Raw genomic sequence first — 23322 nt, 5'->3', positions numbered from 1 at the left:
GACATCTTAATTTGCAGAAGAATTTCGAAATCAGTATCTGTCTATCAAAGATTGAGCCGCACATATTCTAATAGCATTCGCCACTACCCCCTTCCCTTCCCACTCTGGCTGTGTACTCTTACTACAAGGTTCCAGAGTCTTTGTACAGAATAGGGAACGAGAGTGCTGCCCCGGCTTAAGTGTAATAGTGTAAAATGTACCTTCTGTTTTCCTCTGAAGGCCCATCTCTGTGAAGAACTGCTCCACTGATGCCTGCGCTCTCCAGTGGAGGATAGGTCCGTGGACACAGTGCACTGCCTCGTGTGGTCGCCATGGTTTCCAGTCGCGCCTGGTCAACTGTGTGCACCGGCGAACAGGGAAGGCCACAAGAGAGCATCACTGCATGTGGAAGCCACGCCCCTCCAGCTGGCAGAGGTGCAACATACTGTCCTGTGGCAGAGGTAAAGACACAAAATGAAGAAGGAACGTTTTATCCTCAGAATTGATGTGAAGACAGAATTTAAATACTATCCCCCTTCTTTGAATTTTCGTTTGCACCCCGAGTGTTCTTGAGGGCTGAGTAACGGATGAAAAGGACTTTCAATGGCATTGTCTTTCTTGCTTTGATTTCAGCAGGGGAGTGCCGAGACAGCACCAGATACTGTGATAAAGTCCGGCAGCTTGAGCTCTGCCCCCTGCCTCAGTTCAAGAGCCGCTGCTGTCACTCCTGCAGAAACACTTGAGCTCTGGAATGAAGTGGACTGGACAAACAGAGCGAAAACCCACATACTGTCATCACAACCGAACAGTGGGGACCGGGGAGCCAATATGACGGATTCTTGTTCGTACTACCCACAAACAGATTTGGCTGGGGAATGTTTTCAGATGAACTGTTAATGAAGGCCTCCGTTTTTTTGCCAACACCAAAACACCTGTTTTAATTATGTGAATAGAAACTTGTGGTGTGTCTGTTTTTAGGGAAACTAATTGAGCTTTATTTGCACCAGTTTTCCAAAAGGTGGAGTGAAATGGCTGAGATTTATAGAAGCACCTTACATTCATTGTGTGGTGTGAAAATACCATATGTACAATATATAACAAAATCTCTTGATGGGAGAGCCCTGTGTTAATCACTGGATATTTGCTTTTATTGCAGCAGATCCAATTTTATTATATTGGAGGGAAAGCAGCTTAAAGCTCTAAGTTGTAAATGAGGAATAATAGTCAGCTGGATAATGGCTCCTGGCTTATTATGGGTGGTTTAGCAGCGGCTGGTCGTTTAAAATGAATTTGGATCACAGTTGTTTTAATGGTTTTGGCCAAACAAAGAGTAGGTTTGACGTAAATTGCTTTGGCATGAGTTGCACTAATCTAATATTGAGTAGTTTGACTGAAGCAAATACCTTTCTTTGACATTTTCAGGAAAAAAAAAGAGTGACTTTTGCACTCCCAACTCCGTTAGGCCTTTTGTTGAAAACAGGGCTTTAGGAGGTGTTTTTCAAATTATGGTTTGTAACAAATAGTGTTCATAGTTTTAATTTTGTGAGATATGTCTTAGAAAAGTTCCTTTTAACCACTTAGTGACAGAGTGACTGTAATTAATGAACATAATTTTGGGTCAGTCATGAAAGCGTTTGGTGGGAATAAAATCAATTATTGAAATTAATAACTGAAACATTCATCCAGCAAGAAAATTTGCACTTTTCACTTTGAGCATGTCATACATGACATTAAAGTTTGGTAGTTAATACAGCACACAGATTAGCTGAAGGCCTTTCATTGAGTAAAATGTTTTATGTGAAAAAACATTGTTTTAAATTATGTAAATATGTTTTTTTTGTCTTCGACTATTTATTTTAATGTACGTTTTCATGTATATATCTGTAAATATCAAATGCCTGAGTATTCATTGCCCTGTAGATTGTATTGACATTAACGTTATGGGGACCCCTGCTGGTGACATAATGCATTGCTCTCTGTTGATATTTGGAAAAGCATTAAATAAAACGAGTCACATTCCTATAAAAAAGAAAAAAAGATTGAAAGCATTATTGTTATTGTTATTATGAATTATATTATTATTATTGTTATTATGAATTGTGTTATTATTATTATTATTATTATTATTATTATTATAATTATTATTATCATAATCATTATTATTATTATTATTATTATTTGGGCATTATTTTGAATAGTTCAAAGGAGTTTAAAAGACAGTATAGTTAAGTGTTGTTCATGCCCTCCTAATACAGATGGACAGGAACAACCAGAATAACCTCTTATGCCTACGTCACAGATACAGGCAGCTGTGAATTTTTTACTCAGACACTTCCCCTTTTTCTTTCTCTGATACAATTTCTCTATTTACATGAAAGCAACCTGCGGTAAAGATAACAATAGCAGAAGATGCAGGACTGAACTCATCATGGTGGAAGTAGATGGTTCTTGTTTAAAAGCTGTACAAGTGTTACGTGTTTCTCTTGTGGATGAGCTTGAAGGACACATTGAGTCACTTTTGGAGAATCTCGTGAACCGTGGCGTGTTCAGTCGAGATGACAGAGAGGACGTCTTGTGTCACTTGGGGCCCAGGGCCAGAGTCCGCAAAGTGCTGGATATCGTGCAGTGCAAAGGAGAGGAAGCTGCCAATGCCCTTTTCTCTATCAACAGCTGTTTACACCAAGAGACACAGTCAAGAAGCAACAGCCAGTCAACAGGTAGGACCATTTTTGCTGTACATATGTTTTGTTAAAACTCTACATCAGTGGTGAGTAGTGGTCATGATACTACTTTATAAAGAGTTGCTTCTTTTAGATTAAATGTATTGATAAAAACTTTATAACCAACAGTATGCCATTATATAATCGCAAAATTGATCTCATACACATTTATTTACATTTCCAGGATGCCTATATTTTTCTTTAAGAAAATAAATATGTTATTAGCACATCACATGTTACCAGAACACCTATTCCTAGCAGGACTTATTTATCTTTGTTTGGGAAGCTCTTAATCCTGTAACTGTGTGTCATGACTTCACAAAAAGTTATGATTAAAAACATTTCCAAAACAGACTACATGACAATAGGATTGCGGCTGCCTGTGAGACGATTACTGTATTTTAGGCACAGCTAACAATATGCCGACTAGCAGCTGATAAAGTTAGCCTGATGTATGTTATTGTACCACAAAGTAATGTAACACAGCTCAGACAAATCTAACACACCTTATTTTCCCTTTCAGAGTACATCAAAGTCATTCAGAAGCACAAGGAAGTCCTCAAGCGCAGAAGTGAGAGTATGCTGTATTACAACACCAGGCATGGAGAGAAAATCTTATTCTCTGAACATTATGTCAATCTCCTCTTAGTGGATGGACATCAGGGTTTAGAGATGAAGCGTCATGAGGTGCTCACGTTTGGGCAAAACCGTCTGTCTTTACAGAACAAGTCTGCATCTCACAGGAAAATTGCCCCAAATGCGCTCTTCACTTCAAATGGAAAGCGGCTGGTAAAGAAAGTTTTGGTGACAGGGGTTGCAGGCATCGGCAAGACCATTCTGGTTCAGAAAATGCTGTTTGACTTTGGGAGGGGTAAAGCAAACCTTGAGTTTGACTTCATCATTCATATGACCTTCAGAGACTTCAACCTGATTGAGAAACCAACAAACCTCCAAGATTTGATTTTACGCAAAAACAAACACCTGGCAAAAGAGCTGGATAACATTTTAGCAAATGAGCACAAACTGCTAATCATCTTAGATGGTTTTGATGAGTTCAAACAATATCGAAAATGTGATGTGGATTGTTTTGTGACTGAACCAGATGAAGAAGCTGAGGTGGTGGAGATCTTTGGGAGTTTAATACAAGGTGAACTGCTTCCCAATGCATCCGTCCTACTGACAAGTCGACCTACCGCTATCAACTACGTCCCAGTTGGATGTATCGACCGACTTGTTCTCATTTCTGGTTTCTCTTTGACCGAAGTCCAAGAATACTTTTCCCGCTATTTCCAAGACAAACCACTCGCAGACCAAATGTTTGCATTTGTATCAAAAAATGAGTTAATGCTGACACTGTGTTACATACCTGCTTTTTGCTACATAGTGTGCTGCATCCTTAAAGACAACAAAGATTTATGTGGAGAAGGCCCGAAGACCATGACAGACATTTATATGCAATATCTGGTGGCCATGCTTCGCTCTCACACTCAAGCAAGAGCTGAAACTTTTAAAGATGCAGATGTTGCACAACCACTGTGTCTTATAGTGCTACAGCTGGGCCAGTTAGCTTTCCACAAACTTATGGAGCATCAAACTCTTTTCTATAGCAATGACCCTGATGTAAAAGCCTTAGAGGGAAACGCTCTTGTTGGTGCCTTCCTTGACAAAACAATGTCCCAAGAGCCAGGATGTGTGGAAGAAGTCTACTCCTTCGCACACCTTACAGTTCAGGAATTTTTTGCAGCAGTATATTGTGCTGTTACAGATGAACCAATCCCAGAGGAAGTACTAAATAGTAAGGGGGATGGGGCAAACAGTGGACACCTAGACCTTTTCAATCGCTTTCTTTCTGGGGTCCTTGCTGAACGAAACTCCAGCCTACTATCAAGACAAGTAGGTTTGAGCTGCAGCAAAGAAAAAGTTCACTCTTACCGTCAGATGCTGATTAGAAATATTACAATGCTGTGCGAGAATGGAGGAAATATCCTAAACTATTTGCATTGTCTTGTCGAGCAGCAGGATGCTGATTTGGGCCTTGATTTGCAACCAACAACTTTACGCATAAATGTTAGTGATGAAACGCTCTCAGAAATGGATTATAATGCTATGAAGTACTTTCTAAATCTCACATATGGAGCAATAGCGGAGCTGGATCTGACAGGAACAGGACTGACATGCAAAGGACTAAGAAGTATCTATCCACATTTAATTAGATGTGAAAATCTATGGTGAGTTGTTTTTGGATTGAGTTCTGTTGGCATTCTTCTCATAATGCATTTTTATTTTGAAGGCTTGGAGACAACACCCTTGATATGGACACAGTTTGGATCATTGCTGATGTTCTGCAAAAATCAGATCTGATAAGAGATCTCGGGTAAGAACTTGGTGGATAAGCTATTAGGTTTCAATGTTATGCAGTCTTAGCAAGGTTTGGTGTGGTGATGTCCCAAACCTGAAGGGGATGGTATTAGTATTGAATAGTATTAATGGTAATGATAAATAAACATGATTTAAATACTAAATTCACTCTTCTAATCTCAGAATTTGCATTGCTTGTTTTCTTTTCATTTCAGCATTGGTTGGTCAAATATTGGTGACGACGAATTAGTCATTCTTTCTGATGCCATTCGTCACAATAAGCAGCTCAAGGAATTGTGGTAAGAAGAACACATGTGACACATTTTGGGGAACTGAAAGAATGCTGGCAAACACATAAGAATGAGTTAAAATGGCATTAACTTACCGTGAACACGTTTAACTAATTCATCACAGGATGGAAGGAAATAGAGTGGGTCAACGGGGTCTTCAGTCACTTGCTGACTTGACTCCACATCCTCTGCAAAAAATTGTGTAAGTGAACAAACTTCAAGTGATTATCAAAGCTGGACTAGAACAATAATGCAGAAACTAATCAAGGACTTGAACCTATACCGACAGACTTAACCATTACTGCACTGACTAAACCAATCACTTTTGGCTATGACAAATGTAATTTAATAATAACATATTTGTGATGTTCTGTTTCTTTATCTTATCCACTTTAACCACAGAGCCATATGGAATGACCTGGGTGATAAAGATTGTGTGGATTCATGCTCTTTTCAAGAAAGCATCACCACCAACTTCACAGATGATGACATGTGGGATGCCTGGGGAGAGTGGGTCTTTAAAAGATGTGAGGTCAGCAGCAATGAGAAGCTTATCACGGTGCTCCACAAAGTGTGCAACATCTCAGTGAACTTCTTAGAGGCCCAGTGGGCTAAAACCTTCTACAAGAATTTGCACACACTTATAGAGAGCAGAATTGAATGTTGTACAGAAGAGGATACCAGCAAAAAGCTTAAGCAACTTCAAAGTACTTTATCTTTTTGAGCAAAAATCAGTTTTACATATGTCATATTGCTAAGCGACCGCTGACCTTCGACTTCAAGCGAGAGTCTACACACAGCCCAACCATCATAAAAGGAGAAGTCATTGATTCCGTTTCTGAGCACAAGTATCTGGGTGTGATCTTAAATGACAAAAATACAGATCACTAAAAAGAGTCAACAGAGACTATATTTTATGAAGAAACTGGTGTCCTTTCAAGTGGATTAAACCATGTTGAAAATGTTTTACAGTGCTTTTGTGGAGAGTGCTCTGACTTTTTGCACCACCTGTTGTCATGACTGATGCGCAAAAGAACTCCCTTAGGAAAATAGGTACAGGCGCAAGCAACATCCTTGGTGTTCCTATCAAGGGTCTGCAGGACATTTATATTGCTCGAGCTCTAGATTAAGCAGACAAAATATTATCGGACGTAAAACATCCTCTTTTAAGAGAGTTTGAGTTGCTTCCCTGAGGTCGAAGGTACAGGTGCCCCGCCCAGTCTAAAAACAGGACCAGGCAGTCACAAGCCATTTTACAATTAAACAAACAAAGAATATAAAGTGACCAGCTGTGATTTTTCATTTCTATTCTGTACAGCTGGTCTGTCAGAGAAGGTTTTAAAGAATGTAGGTAATGATTATTTTAGCATAATTTAAATTGTGGTTGATGGGCCATGGTTTGTTCTTTGTATGTTGTCAATGTTTGGATGCTGTACTGTCTGCTGTGGTCACTGTTGTCCTTGTGTATTTCCACTCACTGCAAATGAATTTCCCCACACATACATTTCTACTACTACTAAGCATTATGGGATTAGCAGCAATTGTAAACTAATGGAGATTTTAAAAGTAAAAATACTGGAGTTATTGTTCACATTAAAACACTTGAACACCACAGTGTGTTAGATGTATTTACCAGCAGTAACTCAGCAGCAAACGGAGTTGTTCCACAGCTATTTTCTCCACTATTGTTACTCAAAAGAAATATATGCTAACAGCTGCAAAGATGGCAGATCTCCATGGTAACTGTGGAATTTTAGGCTGCATTATGCTGCATTTATTTTTAACATGCCATAATTTGAATATTTCTGAAAGAAAATGGAAAATATACAGTGGCCCGTACGGGGATCGAACCCGCGACCTTGGCGTTATTAGCACCACGCTCTAACCAACTGAGCTAACCGGCCACGAAACGTCAAGGCACAAGAGAAATATAAAACCTCACTATGAATTCAGAGTTTGAGCTTCATTTCCACTGAAAAGAGCTATTCATTTGCAACATGTGTTCAGTTCAAACGGAGCGAAGATACATTTTAATCCAAATGCGACACAGAAGCAAACCCAAAGGCTGCACTGAGTATACTGCTGCAAGTCAATGCTGCATATAATGTAATATATGGTGTGTATATAAGCATTATACAAATATTGTATAATTACGTTGTCAATAAAACATAAAATCAGTAAAGCGTCTTACTATTTTATCAGACCCAACGACACACCTCCTCGTGCCCCCCGTCTCCTTCAGTGACGATGTAATTCTGCGACGCCTCTAACTGCACAGGCTAATGGCTTGCGCTTGCGATTAAAGTTAGCCAACAGGTCTGTTCTTGTTTTCTTTTTCTTTCATCATTTTCTTGAGCATTACATTTGAGAGAATATGTGAGTGGTGTTCGCTTATACAGAGCTTGGGTTTGATTTGCAAGAGAATCTAGCTAAATAAAGCTAAATAAAGTGCTAGCACGGGCATTGCTAACCTTGCAGATCACTAACTCATCCACTATTCAGATTGCTTGATTGACTTTTTAGAATCATTATGGGGTTGTTTTCTCTTTTAGTTCGTTGTGTTTACCAATGCAGAGTTTCCATGGGTGATCACAGATAATGAACGTCCCATGATTCAGTGATATAGACTAAATGTGTCTTTCTAACTAACTGTCCCACCAGGATGATTGACACAGAGAAGGGGGCCGTGGCTGGTGATGCTGCTGGCTCCAGTGAGAAGAGCAAGGAGAAGGAAAAGAAGAAGAGGTCCCGCGTGAAACAACTCCTGACTGATGTGAAGAAGCAAGTGGAGTTCTGGTTTGGAGATGTCAACCTCCACAAAGACCGCTTCCTGAGAAAACTCCTTGATGAATCAGATCATGGATGTAAGAAATGATGATATACTTTGTATCTATTTATGTGTATGTTGTATGTATCAGGTGTAGAGCCTTTTGATACTTGTTGGGAAAACATTGTTGTTATTTTTTACCCTCACAGATGTAGATTTATCGGTACTGGCTAGTTTTAATCGAATGAAAAAGCTGACCGCTGACACCAAGCTGATTGCACGAGCATTGAAGAATTCATCTGTGGTTGAGGTATCTTAGAGAAAAGCTGCTCTTTCAAGACATTTTTTAACATGCATGTTGCTAATTAGATTTTTTTGCCAGATTAATCTTGAAGGAAATAAAGTCAGACGTCTGCATCCAATTGGTGATCCCCCTAAGGATGAGGAATGTCGCACAGTCTATGTTGTGAGTACATTTTTCATTGACCTCCATTGTTTATTTACTTTGAATCTCGGTGCCCCATTTGCCCTTATGTTTAATGACTTCTTCTTCTTCGTGACTTGACCTCTTTTGTTACAGGAACTTTTGCCAAAAGACGTCACGCACAACTGGATCGAGCGAGTGTTCTCCAAATGCGGGAATGTGGTGTATATCAGCATCCCCAGATACAGGAGCACAGGTGACTCCAAGGGTTTTGCCTTTGTCGAGTTTGAGAAAGTTGATCAAGCGCAGAAGGCCATTGAGGTAATATAATGGAATATGCAAATATTTTCTTCTGAAAATGTCAAAATAATGTATATATTTGTTTGCGATCTATTCAAATTAGATGTTGAATAATCCCCCTGAAGATGCACCCAGGAAGCCAGGCATTTTCCCCAAGACACTTAGCCACAAGCCATTACCAATGCCACCTGAAAACCCCACCTCAAGTACAAAAAACATAAAATATTACAAGTAATCTATATTCACTAGTTTGCCATTGGTTTGTAGCCCTGATTACTGTATTTCTTTGGCATTAGGTGAGGAAGAGGAGAAGAAAAAGCGCAAAAAGAAGAAAAAGAAGTCCAGCACCTCGTTACAGAATTCGGCGAATGAAGATAAAGAGCAGCCAATGGAAGCAGAGTCGACAGGGCAAAAGAGGAAGAGTGAACCCGAGGCAAGCCGCCCACAGAAAACACCGGGCAAAGAGAAAAAGAGACGCCGGTCGCAAACAGTAGATGCCTCAGAAGGGGAATTACCGTCTAAAATAAGGAAGACAAGTGGAAGTGGAACTGGAGAGGACGGCTCAAAGAGTAGTATGCAATGTTAATCAACTTCTAATCCAGATTAAATATATCTAGTCTGACATGAAGCATGATACCTTTGAAAACCTGATGCATAGAAAGGTTATTTATACCTCAGATGACTAATTGTTATTGCTCTACTTGCATGTTGTGTGTGGTCTTCATGAAATACCTGTGATTTTTTCTTCCTCTTATTCACCAATCCTGTGACCAAACTGTTCATGTGCTTTGCTCATATCTTTAAACTTGATATACCATTACTTCATGTGCTATACGTACTGGTTATGTTACAATTTGAATTAATTATGGGTGGGAGTTATTTGTTGTTATTTGTTAAAAAGTTGAACAAAGATTAAATGATTGTTATTTTTCTAACAGGTCGACAGACTAAAAGTAGTAAGAAAGACGGAATTAAAGATGAAAAAGAAAACATGGATGACTCGGGGATCAAAGCAAAAAGGAGGAGAAAGAAGAAGCACAAGGAGAAGCTAAAAATCGAAGAGGAAGTCATTCCACTACGGGTTTTACCAAAGTTAGTAATGTATTTAATTAAAAAACAATGTAATGTAAATGTTTTGGGGATTTTCCTTTAATTTCTTTACTATTTCACAACATTAAGGAAGGAATGGCTTGAACTGAAGCAGGAGTACTTGACGTTGCAGAAACACAGCATGGCAGCTCTGAAGAAATGCATCACAAAGATCGAACACAATGACCAGAAGAGCCAAAAAGACACAGAAACCAAACAGAAAGATGAGCATGGTTAGTACTTTCTATTTTCCTGTTTTGGTAGAGGTTCTTTGACTTTATGTAACATCAGTGTGGTATCTGTTTCTAGTTTCTATGGAGGAAAGAAATGACAAGATGACAAAACAAGGCCCACAGTTTGTCAGCGGTGTCATCCTCAAGATTACAGATAGCAAGCCACTACCAGGAAGGAAGACCATCAAAGTAATCAGAAATATTAATTACTAATACTAATACTAATACTAACTAATTCAATAAAGCTAATGTGCATTCTTTGGTTAGAGCTTATTTTTCCAACACTAACACTAACCAACAAGCCAAACACAAAAAAGTTTTCTCTTTTGACTTGTAACTCATTTACTCTCACAAGCCATTTTGGATGCAAAGATTTGATCTTGTATCCAATATAAAACATGGTACACCTATTCAAGGTACAAAGAGAGAATGAACTTAATTTTTCCTTCTAAACAGAACCTTCAATGTTGACTTAAAGTCGGAACAAATGACACATCATTTGGCTTCTGTTTCCCTGCTGTTGTTTTTTAAAGGGGGGATGTTATGCAAAATCGACTTTTTCAAGCTTTACATCATGTTATGTCATTCCCTGATTAAAAACATGCCTGAAGTGTTGCCATCGCACATTCACGTATTTTTGAGTAATCTGTAAAAACTCTGATGGCAGCCATTTTAGGGATAGGTTTGCCTGAGTCCTCCTAGGAACGCCCCCACCTCCTGGAGACGCTTCCGACCACCAGCCAAGTAACCAACCACTGCTCCTCAGCAGAACCCCCTCCCCACTGATGCCATGGAGGGGGCGTGTCGGAAAGGGTCAGAGGTTCTTAAAGAAACAGGGGCCTATTTCAAGACATTCACTACAGCCATTTTGAGACAGCAATTTTATACAAGGCAGTTATTCTAATTTACTGCATTTACAGACCAACAGAAGGTTTAATAACCCACTTACAGCTTAAATTCTAATGAATAGTGAAGGGAGCGTACTAATTTCTCTGTCCTCTTAGGAAGTGCTGTCGAAAATCGCCCCAGTGGCCTACATTGACACCACAGATGGAGATGTTGAGGCTCATATCCGCTTCCAGACGCCTGAACAGACCAAAGCTGTGAATGCTGTTAAGGCTGAACTACACAAAGAACACAGCTGGAAAGTCGAGATCCTCTCAGGTAGACATTTAATAATAATACATTTCTTGTCAAAGTAAATGATTTTGTATGCTGAAGTGCATGGTGTACTTCCTCTATAAGGTGATCATGAGCAGCGATATTGGCAGAAAATCCTGGTGGATCGTCAAGTTAAGCTGAATCGTCCAAGAGAAAAGAAGCGAGGGACAGAGAAGGTGAGCCCTTTATCAATTTGACATGTCATTTACTTGTATATTGAATTTTCACAACATAATTTTAGTTCAGTAACTTGTACAAAAATCAATATCACAATCAATGCATGTACTGCTTTGTTTCATGTCTTTCAGCTCATATCTAAAGCAGAGAAAATCATCATGGCCAGAGCCAAGGAGGCCAATAAACATATCCGTTTTGACGACTGAGGACTGATCCATTAGGCTTAAGACAGTTAGGCCTTTTTGGCTATAATTTAAAAAAAAGATTTCTGCGTCCATTAAGTTAACTATTGGTGACCTGTAGGATATTTTTGCACTGGAGACAAAAAATGCCTACTTTTTAGTTTTCGCTTAGCAACCTTTTTAGTGTTGATTTTCATTAACTAGGAAAACTGTACATTATGTAAATAGACTTGTTTTAAAACTTCTCCAGTAGATAATGTGGAAATTCCCTGAGATTTTTGTTTTTTAATAAAATGATTTTTTTGACCATGAGTATAGTTTTGACATATCTTAATAATGAAAGAAGTAGTAGAATTAATCATGACCCCCCCCCCCCCATATTGATATTGTTTTTTCTATAATAAAATAAATACATGTAGCTCATTCATTAACCAAGACAAATCTTTTGTACAAACCTCAGCTCAAACAAAAAAATACTTTCCCCAGTATCATTTTATCCACAAACATCTCCCGATTGTCTCATCCAAACTCCAAAACGAGGTTGTGTTTCTGCCAAAGAAAAGGCTGTAAACCTGATGATTATAAAGACCTATGATTATTGAGATTGACCAATGTAGAGATTTTGATTACATTTTGATTGATTGCTCAAAAAGGTGCACAAAAATAGCTGCCATCACTACATGTATATATGTATGCGTCATTTTTATTTGCTTCCACAACCTGTGGTCGGCCTCCTAGTTTCGGGAGGAGACCATGCAGCTGACCATCTGGGCTTGGTCCTTGTCCATATTGCACTTAATCCATGTTGCTACTTCAGACCGTGGCAGGTACCCTGTGCTGCCCGCCGACGCGCACTCTACCTGGACACTATTTCCTCTTCTCTTGTCCAAATCCTTGCTTTGATGGCACCTTTTGCAGTGATCGCCTTCAGAAGCGTTCATCAAAAAGGAGATTTGGTCAGAGCCCCTTCTGCCGTTGTTTTTGGTGTCTTTGGCGCGGCGGCGTGGAAGATCCCATTGCCTGTAGTCATCCTTCATAGTTGTGGTCCCCTGGAAAGGCTCCTTGCTTTTCTCCTGAGACTCCCTTGCTTGTATAATTGGCTTTGTTCTCTGCAGCTTGTGCTTGGTGAAATCGGCCAGCGTAGTAGAGCGGAACCTGTCGGCATCGCATTTGTCATCGCTGGGGAACTTTGTCCGTTGTGTCACGGAGTGGTTGACCTTGCCTTTACAGTGATCAGAGCAGTGACCACTGCACATTGGTGTTGCTTGCCCCAGTTGGAAGTTGCTTGTTTGGAAGCGTGGTTTCTCCTGGTTTCTCCGCGGTTGCACTGGATGAGGAATGAAAGAAGACCTGTAGCTCGTTGTTCCTTCGATTGGCAGGCGCGCTTTGCCGTCTAGATCTTCTGCACCCACACCTTGGAAAACTTTGAGGTTGTCGTGGTGTTTGAAAGGCGGGCGCTTAGTGAGTTTCCATTCCTGAAAGTCACCTACGAGAGATAAAGAGCTGTGAATTGGTATCAAAGTATTGTTTGGAGGGGGAAAAAAGGATACAATTATCTATATTTACGTTTGTAGATTGTGATGTTGTCTTCCTTGGCGCACACAGGACAGAACTGAGCAGAGCAACATTTCTGGGGGCTCATGGGCTTGGAGTTGGTGACCTGAGGTAGTTTTGAGGGATGGTTTGCCCATTTCTGAGCCACGTAGGCGGACCTGTCACACATGTATAATTTTTTATCTCAAGTAGATGACATTTCTAACAATGCCATACACTCCTATGTTGAACAAACCATTAGAATCTACAAACTTCAAATAGTAGGCTCAGAAGTGTAGGCTATGTGTTTGTATGTGTTTTATAAAAAGCCTTACCTAAAAGTTGGTATTTCCAGGGTCTTTTCGTTGTCACCACCACTGCCTGTCCTAATCCTGTTGTCCTCCTTGTTGTTTTTCAAGGCCATCAACTGTTGTTGGAAGGGGTGCATGTTTTTGGTGCCCAGGACTTGAGCGGTGTGGCACTTGGGAGGGTGGAACTTGTCCTGGTACTCCGTTATCATGACAGGCCGGTGGTAGCCCCTCAGGCCTTGGTGTCTACTACAAGCACAGACAGTCAAGTTAGCTGCAGTACAGTATAAATCACTACAATTTTGGGAGAGTAGAGTAGATTAGGCAGTATAAAAGTTGAGTTAATTACTGCTACTACTCTCATCAACACAAAGTTTTGCCTAGTAACGTTGTAGCAGAGGTATGGGCTTCATTTACTATGTTGATAAACCAGAAACAGATGTTGTAACGTGAGTGTTTCTCACACTGAAATCTTCTTGCACCAAAAGTTGTGAACCAGATATACTATAGCACAGCCCAAAGTTAGAGATACGTCCAAAGCAACCAAGGAAAATAGACAACTTCTGAACTGGACATTTGAAAGTATACAATGGATACACAACATTGCTATTTCAGCATGGAGTTTTCAAGGTGCCAATATCCTACAGTGGCGGTAGCACTAATAATAGCCTGTCCTTACCTCATGGCTGGTCGTCCGCAGATGCCTTTTTTTCCTACGCTATCCTTTGCCTCTCAGTATCACACTCATGTGTCTCACCACGGAGCCTATAGGTGCGACCGTGCGTGCGTGCGTATTATCCCCGGTAACCCTACTAACGCTAGAGATCTTTGCAAGAGACCTACTGAATCAACTAAATAATTTACCGTAAGGACATGGCTCATGTGAGGTGACTGAGAGCGGCACGCAGCGTCGGAGTATCTAAAAATAAACACTAATGGATTACACTCGGATGCGGGATCGTTGTCATGGCGAGGACGCGCGCGCTGGCGAGATCCAAAGATGTTCTTTTAAGGCGCGTAATTCCAGAGCGCCAGATGCTGCTATTCACAAAATGTTTTTAAAGGCCAAATTGTGCACGTATCAGATTCATAATGCAGGGTGCGCTTAATGGACTGAATATCTAGGAGGGGAAGCTTTGCTACGTGGTTTAAAAGGGTCTCCATCTGTCAACACAAACTAGCTGCACTCTGGTTAAAAGCATGAGCACGCGTCAACTTCATCATATTCTAAAATGCTCGATTACGGAGGGTGACCTTTCAGCTGAACTGAAATCCATTTGACTTCAAACGTTTGTGTCTATGATGAACCTGCTGCAATTTGTCTTTTGGTCACTAGATGGAGACATATACTTGTATAATAAGCAGGTTCGCACACATTATTAGTGTTTATCACAACCATGATGTTTAGCTATTTGTCTTGGAATGGAAATCATTAAGCCTAAATTTGTTATTAGTTGGACTTGTATCAAATTGCTTTTTCCCCCTGTTGCCTTGGTCTATTTTTTGTTTCAGATTTACAGTATTTTGCAATTTACAAGCCTGACTGTGTTCTTCTGATGGGTCCATGTCAGAGTATGCACATGATGTCAGACACGGAAACAGAAGCCAAATGACTGTCAATTTGGTTACTTTCCCCCCCCCCATTACCACTATCAAAAAGACGACGTGTAAGTTAGTTGCATATTGGTCACATATAAATTCTCCTCTTTGCCAGTGCTTGCTAATATTCACAATCTTTAAAGTGATTCCTTTTTCTCAGTCAGTCTCATTGTTCTGGAAACAATCCTGATCAGAGGCATCTCTGTTGTGTTCGCTTATACAATACACTATAGTACCTTCTTAGGTATCTCTGAGAAATTGTAGACTGTTATTCATGTGCAAAGAGGAGTGCATTTTGAATTCATATCCACAGGCCGCCCCAGTGTGTTTACCAACTGCTGATATGAATATGTAATTTCCGCCCTTTTGTGGAAGTAATTAAGTGCTTTTGCAGCTGTCTCCTTTTGCCACTGCTTTTCATTATGTTGCTGTGTGGATCACTTTGAAATATAGTGTGGACGAAGCAAAATGGAATTCCTATGATTTTCTCTTTTCATCAATCGACCCATTCACTGTGGTGGATCTCAATAATGCATGTGAAAAGTAATGGCATTAAAAGAAATGGGAATAAATAGGAATTTGAATAGGAGTGCTAAGAAGTGATCCTACACATGTTCTCCTCAATGAACCTAACATATTTTAAGTCTACAAGTATTATCCGCCTATACACAATATACTGTATTGTAAAGATCAAGGCTCCAAGGATCATTGAGGTGGGCAGATGGCATCTCACACTGATCTGTCATACACACGCCTTATTAAAAATGCATTCTATATGTATCTTTCTGCTGATTGTGGTGCAATTGCTTTAAATTCAAACATAATTTTTACACTAAACTGACTTTTTTGAGATTTGTTATAATGCTCCCACATGAAAGCCCCAATTGAATGCGAGTTTTGTTTTATTCATAGATTTTATAATAATCTAGTAATCTAATCTAAACAGCAATACTAATGTAAATGGTAAATGGTAAATGGGGCGACAGTGGCACAGATGGTAGAGAGGGTTGTCTCATGATCGGAAAGTCGGGGGTTCGAATCCCACCTCCTGAAAGTGCACATTGTCGTTGTGTCCTTGGGCAAGACACTTCACCCACATTGCCCCCAGTGTCTGCGTACATTGGTGTATGAATGAGAGTATGAATGGGTGAATGGATCCTTGCTGTAAAGCGCTTTGAGTGCCTAATGTAGGTGGAAAAGCGCTATATAAGTTGAGAGCATTTACCAATACTAATGTACAGGACAATTTACCAAGAACTACCAGAGGGAGCTTGTTTTATTGGGACATAAATGCTTTGAGAGAAGACTGAAAACATGGACACAATGTCAGGAGGATTGAACTGTGATGTTGGGCTCTTCGTGTCTGGATCGCTCACAGCAATGTTTAAAGACTGCACAGTGAGTGAGGTACATATAGTCCTAATCTTAAATATAATCCAAACATGGCTCATTCAGACTAAGGGCACCAAATTGGCTAGGATCGCCTGGATGTTGTGAGGGCCCCCAAATCAAATTTTGTTTAAGGCCCCATGACAGATTGAGCCGGCCCTGCGTTCTGATATTTTCAGTGCTCAGATTGCCTCCACTACAACTAATGTGTTGATAATGATTAACGTCTAGTTTTGAGGAGAGTTGCATGTTTCTTAAAAAATAAGGTTCAATTACTTTTACTCATTTTCGCATTATAAGTGATCAGACCCTGCAAAGGCGTCAATAAGTACTTTCAAAAGTCTATAATGCATAGAACCCCAGATGTGCATTAATGGTTGAGAACATTGCCATGGGAGCTGCATGGCCTATATCAGAAAGAACAGGAAAGTGGCTAATGGCTCATAATGACTACCTTGCGAGACTCGAGTCTCCCAGCCCCTTTCTGACAATTGCCTCTAATTGAGCATGGGGTCCGCGTGTGTCGAGTTGGGAGGCGTGTTATGAAGGAGAAGCAGCACAGAGGAGCAAGGAGCCCGCAGTAGGAGTTTGCCCTGTCTCCTTTTACGCACGCATATTCTACACACTACTTCCATTACTGTGTTATAATCACACGTGCAGTCTACTTGGCCAAGCGCAACAAGTTACCAGGACTCACTGGCGCGCTCCTCTCAGTCTCCATACTGTATTTTGACGTCCACTGTAGCGTGCGTCGAGCCGCCGTCGCTCCTCGTAGCGGAGCGCTCTGATTGGTGACACAGCGCCAAATGCAGTTCGCTCCCAGCAGCAGCGCGTGCAGCAGTAGTTGTTTTACCCACTAAAAAACAGCACCCCGGAGGAACACGAGGAGCATCAAGAAGTGCGCGGCAAACATGGAGAAAGAAGCCCAGAAGAGACGGAACTGTCACTCCGCGGCGCTCGGTGTCATCTCGTCGCTGTTCTCGGTGGCCTCCGTCGCCTTTTGCGTCTTTCTGAGCTTTAACGCGGCTGACATCAGGAGCCGAGTGGTGGATTTGGAGAGCGGGAAGCGCGATCACACCTTTGGCCATTCCGCGGAGGATTTTAACTCGTTGATTCAGCAGAGAGTGGACGAGCTGTTATCTCAGGTGAGCATTTTTTTTCAATTACATTTTTTATTTTTTATCTATGCTGTGAATTATCCCTCATCCCCAACTTCTGAAGTCCCAAATCACACCGTACCCAGCTTAATTCAAAGCCAACTCCTCATTTAAATCACAAAGTGGCTAAATTGCATGTTAATTGATCCACGTGTTAATCCTCTTGGCTCTTCTTTCTCTCTTTCTGCAGCGTTCCTATGAGAACTACGTCAAGATACGCACTGCCAGACAAACATCACCTGAATGCAACTGCCCACCAGGTAAAAGACCCACTTTCCCTGTACATTTCTGTCACACTGTGTGCCTTCTGCGGGCCTACCGGGTGTTGCGGCTTGGCTTTTGTGCTGCAAAATGAATGGAAGTCATGTCTCTGGAGTTCTGTTTCATTGCATTTGCGCCGATGATCACTATGAAGCATGCAGACAGCTGACACTTAACAGAAAGAAACAGAAAGGCATTTAACGCAGTGCTATACATAGACGCTCTGAGGGGGGGCTCTAGTTTGACCACTGATGATGTTGCCCCGCGCTCACTTCACTTGTTCTTTTGGAAATCACGCTGAAATTCCCGTTCATGGCCAGTAGATGGACACATTTATTCCGCTTTAGTGCTCCGTGGAGGTTTGGGATAAAAGCGGGAAATGTGGAAGGCGCTTGTTTGGGAGTTCCAGTGGCAGTTGGGCTATTTGATGTTTGAACAATAACATAATCTGTTGCTTTAGATCAGACGTGTGATTTCAATGATTGAGAAAAGAGTAAAATAAAAATAAAATTGCAATGCATTCTTAATGTATGCAACATTTCTTTTAGACCTGCATTGAAACTAAAGAATGGAAAGGGAAATCCACACTGCGTAATATTCCAGATGAAAGGGCCAAGGGCTCCTCCTACACTGTCGCAAAACTTAAAGCGGCATTATGCAACTTTTTATGTGGAAACAAATATTTGTGCGTATTTTACCTTGTAGTGAAAAGCAGCTGTATGAGTGGTCAGCATGGCGCCTTTACTTTCAATCACAGTGGTCTCGATAACGCTCCAGGATCAATTGTTTTGTAGGTTTTCTGGTGATAGGGTCCATATGCAGTGAAAACTTTCCAAACAATTGATCCTGGGGTGTCCTTGAGACAAGTGTGATGGAAAGTAGAGGCTCCACGCTGACCACTTATACAGCCGCTTTGTCACTACAAGGTCAAATATGCAAAACTATCAACTTTTGTTCCACATTAAAGTTGCATAATGCACCTTTAAACTGATGCTGCTCCTATGGACACTGACAATGGTATTTGGTCATAAAATCAAAAATTTCAACATCATAATTTCATGAGGCTGTTTATTTTTTTCAGTAAAGTTCCAGTAAAGAGTCAGGTCTGAGGAGAGGTGAGCATGCAAAGTAAAGATGCTGTGTGTTTTTCATCTCCACCTGTACCGTATTTTCCGGACTATAAGTCGCACCAGCCAAAAAAACTGCACAATGAAGAAAAAAAAAACATATACTGTAAGTCGCACCATTGACAAGCCTCTCCTGGCAGCACATTGTTCAAGCACCCATTTGCGAACTTGTTCCTCTCGCCATGGCCATCTAGCTTTCAGCCCAAATTAATCTTCTTTTGGTTTCTTCATTGCAGTAAGATTAGCCTCCGCTTTTCGCCAGTCCCTCACAAGTTTCTCACTCATTCCAAACTTTCTTTCTGTTGCTCAATTACCGTTTTCGGCTGCACATTTCACTACTTGCAGCTTGTAATCTGCAGAATAGGATTTTCTTATTGGGGGCATTTGTGTTCAGTCTTAGCAGATACTGGTACACAAGCCTATTTTGACATATAAGTCGCACCTGAGTATAAGTCGCACCTCCAGCCAAACTATGAAAAAAAGTGCGACTTATAGTCCGGAAAATACGGTAATCAAATTATTGCTTGTATTTTACTCTATTTACTGGTACAAATGTTACATGGTATGCCTATTAAGATGGCTCTTAGACCAGTTGTGCAAAAGCTAGTGGAAAAAAGCAGAGGATTTCTATATTGCAGAGCGTTATATAGGCCTCAAGGACAACTTTTTGTGAGACAGTTACCATCCACCAAAACATTTGAGCAACTTGACAGCGTGTTTTTTTCTCTCACAACCACTCAAGACATAAATTGCTTTCTGTTACTTTCGAAATACATCAGCGCTCAGACTTGTTGCAATTTCACTATTACAACGTGGCACCTTGATATTTCAGCTTCAGAATAGAATAGAAAATGCTAAGACGTTCCTACACCATATGCTGTTGGGTTTTTGAGACAGTGCCCTGGAGGAAGAGGGAACAAAAAGGCAGAACTTGGAGGATGCCGTTCTTTTGTGGTGCGATGAGGATGGATGTGATTAGCAACGGGAACAAAATTCTGGTTGAGCTCATGGTGTTTTGGAAATGAAGTGAGAAATGAGAGGCCCAGACTAAAATGGTTTGGACATGTGCACAGGTGGACAGAGGAGGGAGAGTGAGTGTAGGATGCTGAGGCAAGAGCTGCCAAGGAACAGGAGGCCACGAGGAAAACCAAAAGAAGCCCAGAGAATAGATTTATGGATGTGGTGAAAGCAAACATGAAGTTAGCTGGTACAAAGGCTATGTTCATGGTTTTTAAACATCTGATGACAAAGGCCAAACAAACTCTAAACAGTCTTTGCGATAATGACTGTACTGCAATGTTTTACTGAAACATTTCAACACTATAAGTTCTATTGAATCGGAAAATAAGTGCTTAAAAAGTACTAAAGCGGGACCAAAAAAGGACAAAACAGGATAAAATGGAAGTAAATCAAGAAAATCATGACAAAAAGTGAACTTGTGCACATATTAAGTCACCATACAAACATGTGTGAAGCTTAGACAGGTAAGAGAATTCAGTGATTTGCAATACATAATGGCATCTTTCTGTAGGCTATAGATTAGAGCTGCACACTATACCACAAAAAATATCGTATGGTGATATTAGGCAATGCAATCGCGTATCGCAAAAGCCTCAATATATCACAGCATCACCAAAGTCTTCATTTAACTGAGATCGACACATTTTTTTTGCAAACACAGTCAAAAACAAATAGTGCATTGAACTTATAAATGTGTGGAAGTTCCGTTTTAGTTAAACATTTCCTAATTTTGTTCAATTTTAGTCTTGTTTTGGTCCTGATTGGTTGAATAACGATTTACTTACAATTTGCGTTTCCTTAGAATGGAACATATCGTGTTGAAATGGTTTTGTGAAATATCGCAATAATATTGTTATTGCAATTTTGCACAGTCATATCGCAAGTTACTTCAATATCATTCAGCCCTACCATAGATAATAGGAAATATCTGATCGGATCACAATACTTTGTGCTGCAATACCAAGTATTGATACCACCATACTTTATCAAGTATATTTTAATACTTTTAATACTCATGTAAGGGGGGGCATTTTTGTCATGCACTCCTTTGTTTTCCAGCAACAGTTACATGCACTTTTCAATCTTCACTTCAGTAAATGTCAAACAGTGTTTGGTTTATAAACTTTGGACACATGACTCATTTTAACATAAACATATTACTTGTTATAATTACTTACTGTATTGCAATATGTATGGGATGCGTATCGGATCATGACAAAAGTGTATCGCCTTAATAGATACTGCGTCATCTTATCTTCCAATAATAATAATTTTGCTATTTATTATGAGCCCTATGATTATTGAAAAAAAGATGAGAAACATTTTGAGCTGCGGGTACATCTTGGCCGTTTTGCGTTTCCTCACATTTGGCATGACATTTGACATCCATCTCCTTGATTTTTGGCAATTCGGACCCGATAATTGATATTAGTTCAGCATAATGTATTACAAGGGGCCCGGAGAGAACTTGCAGCATGTCCAAGTTGCTCTGAATGAGCCATATGTGAACCCTGGACCGCATCAGTCCTACCTGCAGCAGGAAACTGACATGTTTTCACAACTTCTTCAAGTGGGCTGAAAATGGATCTCCACTGGCCCATATGGAAATGGGATACAGTAAGTGTGAACACCGTGTCGCTGACCTCTCAGGAACCCCGAAGGCAGTGACAGAGAGCAGAGCCGGGGCTTGTGGTGGGACGTTCCGATGGACCGTCCAGGTGGTGGTTAGCATCTGGGCGACGGGAGTCCATTTTGGAATGACAAAGTGAAAGACATGTCCGCTGCTTTATTGGGCTGCATGACCTTCGAACCTTTACTTCATCAGGACTTACCAGGAAAAAAGACAGAAACATAGAACTGCTTTGTTCCGCCGTAAAACCTCAGATTTTCAAGTTTTTCCTTTTTAGAGGAAAGTCAGAACAATTTGCAAAAGTTTTCACGATTATAACCATGATTACTCGGGCAACACAAAATGATCAAAGACAGTTATGGAAAAGCAACAATAACAAAACAACAGCAACAAAAAAAACACACACAAACAACAACAAAATAGCAACAAAACTATACAACTTTTAGAATTGGGTAAAGCCGAACAGGAGTAAATGCGCGGTTATAGCGGGAGGTACGAGGTTAATCCACTTGGGAAATTTGTCCTCTTTAAAGCAGTACAAAGTAACTTGTTTACCTTAATAAACCCTTTTCGTAGTTCCTCTGGGGGTAATACAAATGTTAATGGGATGATTGGGGGGGTCTTTCATCTCCCCTTGGTGTCTCTGGCCAGAAAACCATTCTTGCAACTTCCCGGCCTCCGGGTCAGAGCCACCAATACGCACTAATGGAATCACGAAGAAGAACGGGCTAACGGGCAAAGCTAACTGCGGGCTAGCGCCTCTTTAACAGTATTGACAGCTAAGTTTGGGCGAAAAAAAATCTCCATTGTGAAATTGGATGCACAATATCCCCCTTTGTCTTTGCTGTCAGCGTAGTATTTACTCTCACGGACAATTAATGAGTAAAAAAACGCAACATGCTATGACACCTGCAGTGGTGCTTATGGCCTCTAGGGGCATGAGTTACTTTAACTTTAATTGACCCATCCTTGTACAAGCTTTAGTTTAATGGCCAGTAGCAAACACACTCTAATATAGGAACGATGTTAAAACCACAAAGAACCCCATCTGGCTCGGGAATTAAACCCGGGACCTTATTGCTTTGAGACGAGAGTCAGACACTGTGCCACTTTGCATTGTTGAAGCCACTGATTTACCTACTGTATGCAAGAGTGCTTATCATTTCCATGTGCTGCATGTTAACTGAATATGTTTTTCTTCATCACTTTAAGCTGAAGTTGAAGAAAGTTGAAGTTTTTATAGCATAATTCATGATTGCGACCGCAATTAGTATAAATAGATTTCTTAATGAGCCATATTTGAAAGTTTTCACAAGTGGTTTATCAATAGTAAAGTGAGTCATCAGCGGAGTGGGAATTCCTTCAGTAATGAGCTAAAGTACTGGAAGTATTAACCATAATTGGCCTCTCCCAATCACGCCGCGCTCTGTTCTCCGTCCCAATTGTACGCCTGCCCATTTATTTTCTCCAGCCGTGTTTCTGTAAGGCCCAAAAATAAAACAAAGAAAACAGTGCATTTCAAATGAAGCGCAGCGATGATAAAACCAAGACGGCTTTGTGCTTAATCTCAGAGACTTCACAAATTCGATGAGGAAAAAAAAAAGATGTCCATTGTTTT

At 40.5% G+C, this 23322-nt stretch overlaps 4 protein-coding genes and 1 long non-coding RNA gene across 8 annotated transcripts in view; 4 read left to right on the top strand and 1 right to left on the bottom strand.

Moving 5' to 3' along the window:
• The window catches only part of LOC306980836 (ADAMTS-like protein 1), a 100334-nt gene extending 98350 nt beyond the window's left edge, over positions 1–1984 (top strand). For 2 of the 3 annotated variants that reach the window (XM_079580326.1, XM_079580328.1), the window contains 2 exons: positions 220–440; positions 613–1984. In XM_079580326.1, coding sequence (XP_079436452.1) covers positions 220–440; positions 613–722 — 331 coding nt within the window. In that variant the 3' untranslated portion in view covers positions 723–1984. The remainder of the gene's footprint in view (positions 1–219; positions 441–612) is intronic. The other variant, XM_079580327.1, reaches the window with a different exon arrangement.
• The window catches only part of LOC306980883, a 469430-nt gene that overhangs the window by 252253 nt on the left and 193855 nt on the right, over positions 1–23322 (bottom strand). The gene's annotated exons all lie outside the window — the stretch shown is intronic.
• LOC306980614 (protein NLRC3-like) lies at positions 2408–6071 on the top strand (the record flags this gene model as incomplete). The annotated part of the gene is made up of 5 exons (XM_079580040.1): positions 2408–2696; positions 3223–4927; positions 4990–5073; positions 5472–5549; positions 5750–6071. 5 exons carry the CDS (start codon positions 2408–2410, stop codon positions 6069–6071), a joined length of 2478 nt encoding a protein of 825 aa, XP_079436166.1.
• Positions 7586–11966, top strand: larp7 (La ribonucleoprotein 7, transcriptional regulator). 2 transcript variants are annotated; one of them, XM_079580489.1, is made up of 13 exons: positions 7586–7663; positions 8009–8211; positions 8324–8424; positions 8497–8580; positions 8695–8859; positions 8942–9044; positions 9135–9410; positions 9777–9930; positions 10018–10160; positions 10237–10349; positions 11165–11324; positions 11406–11497; positions 11630–11966. In XM_079580489.1, exons 2-13 carry the CDS (start codon positions 8010–8012, stop codon positions 11702–11704), a joined length of 1668 nt encoding a protein of 555 aa, XP_079436615.1. In that variant the 5' UTR covers positions 7586–7663; position 8009; the 3' UTR covers positions 11705–11966. The 2 variants fall into 2 exon arrangements, with proteins under 2 accessions (XP_079436615.1, XP_079436614.1); XM_079580488.1 differs by having other exon boundaries at positions 7595–7723.
• LOC306980613 (collagen alpha-1(XXV) chain-like) overlaps positions 17070–23322 on the top strand; it is a gene marked incomplete at its 3' end in the record, with an annotated part of 104539 nt that continues 98286 nt past the window's right edge. Inside the window, exons 1-2 of the mRNA XM_079580039.1 lie at positions 17070–17654; positions 17857–17926. Coding sequence (XP_079436165.1) covers positions 17421–17654; positions 17857–17926 — 304 coding nt within the window. The 5' untranslated portion in view covers positions 17070–17420. The remainder of the gene's footprint in view (positions 17655–17856; positions 17927–23322) is intronic.

This window comes from Gobius niger (assembly GCF_951799975.1).
Source record: "Gobius niger genome assembly, chromosome: 21".
NCBI classification, from domain to species: Eukaryota; Metazoa; Chordata; class Actinopteri; order Gobiiformes; family Gobiidae; genus Gobius; species Gobius niger.
Note: the sequence above shows the minus strand (reverse complement) of the source record. Positions and strands in the feature narration are given on the sequence as shown.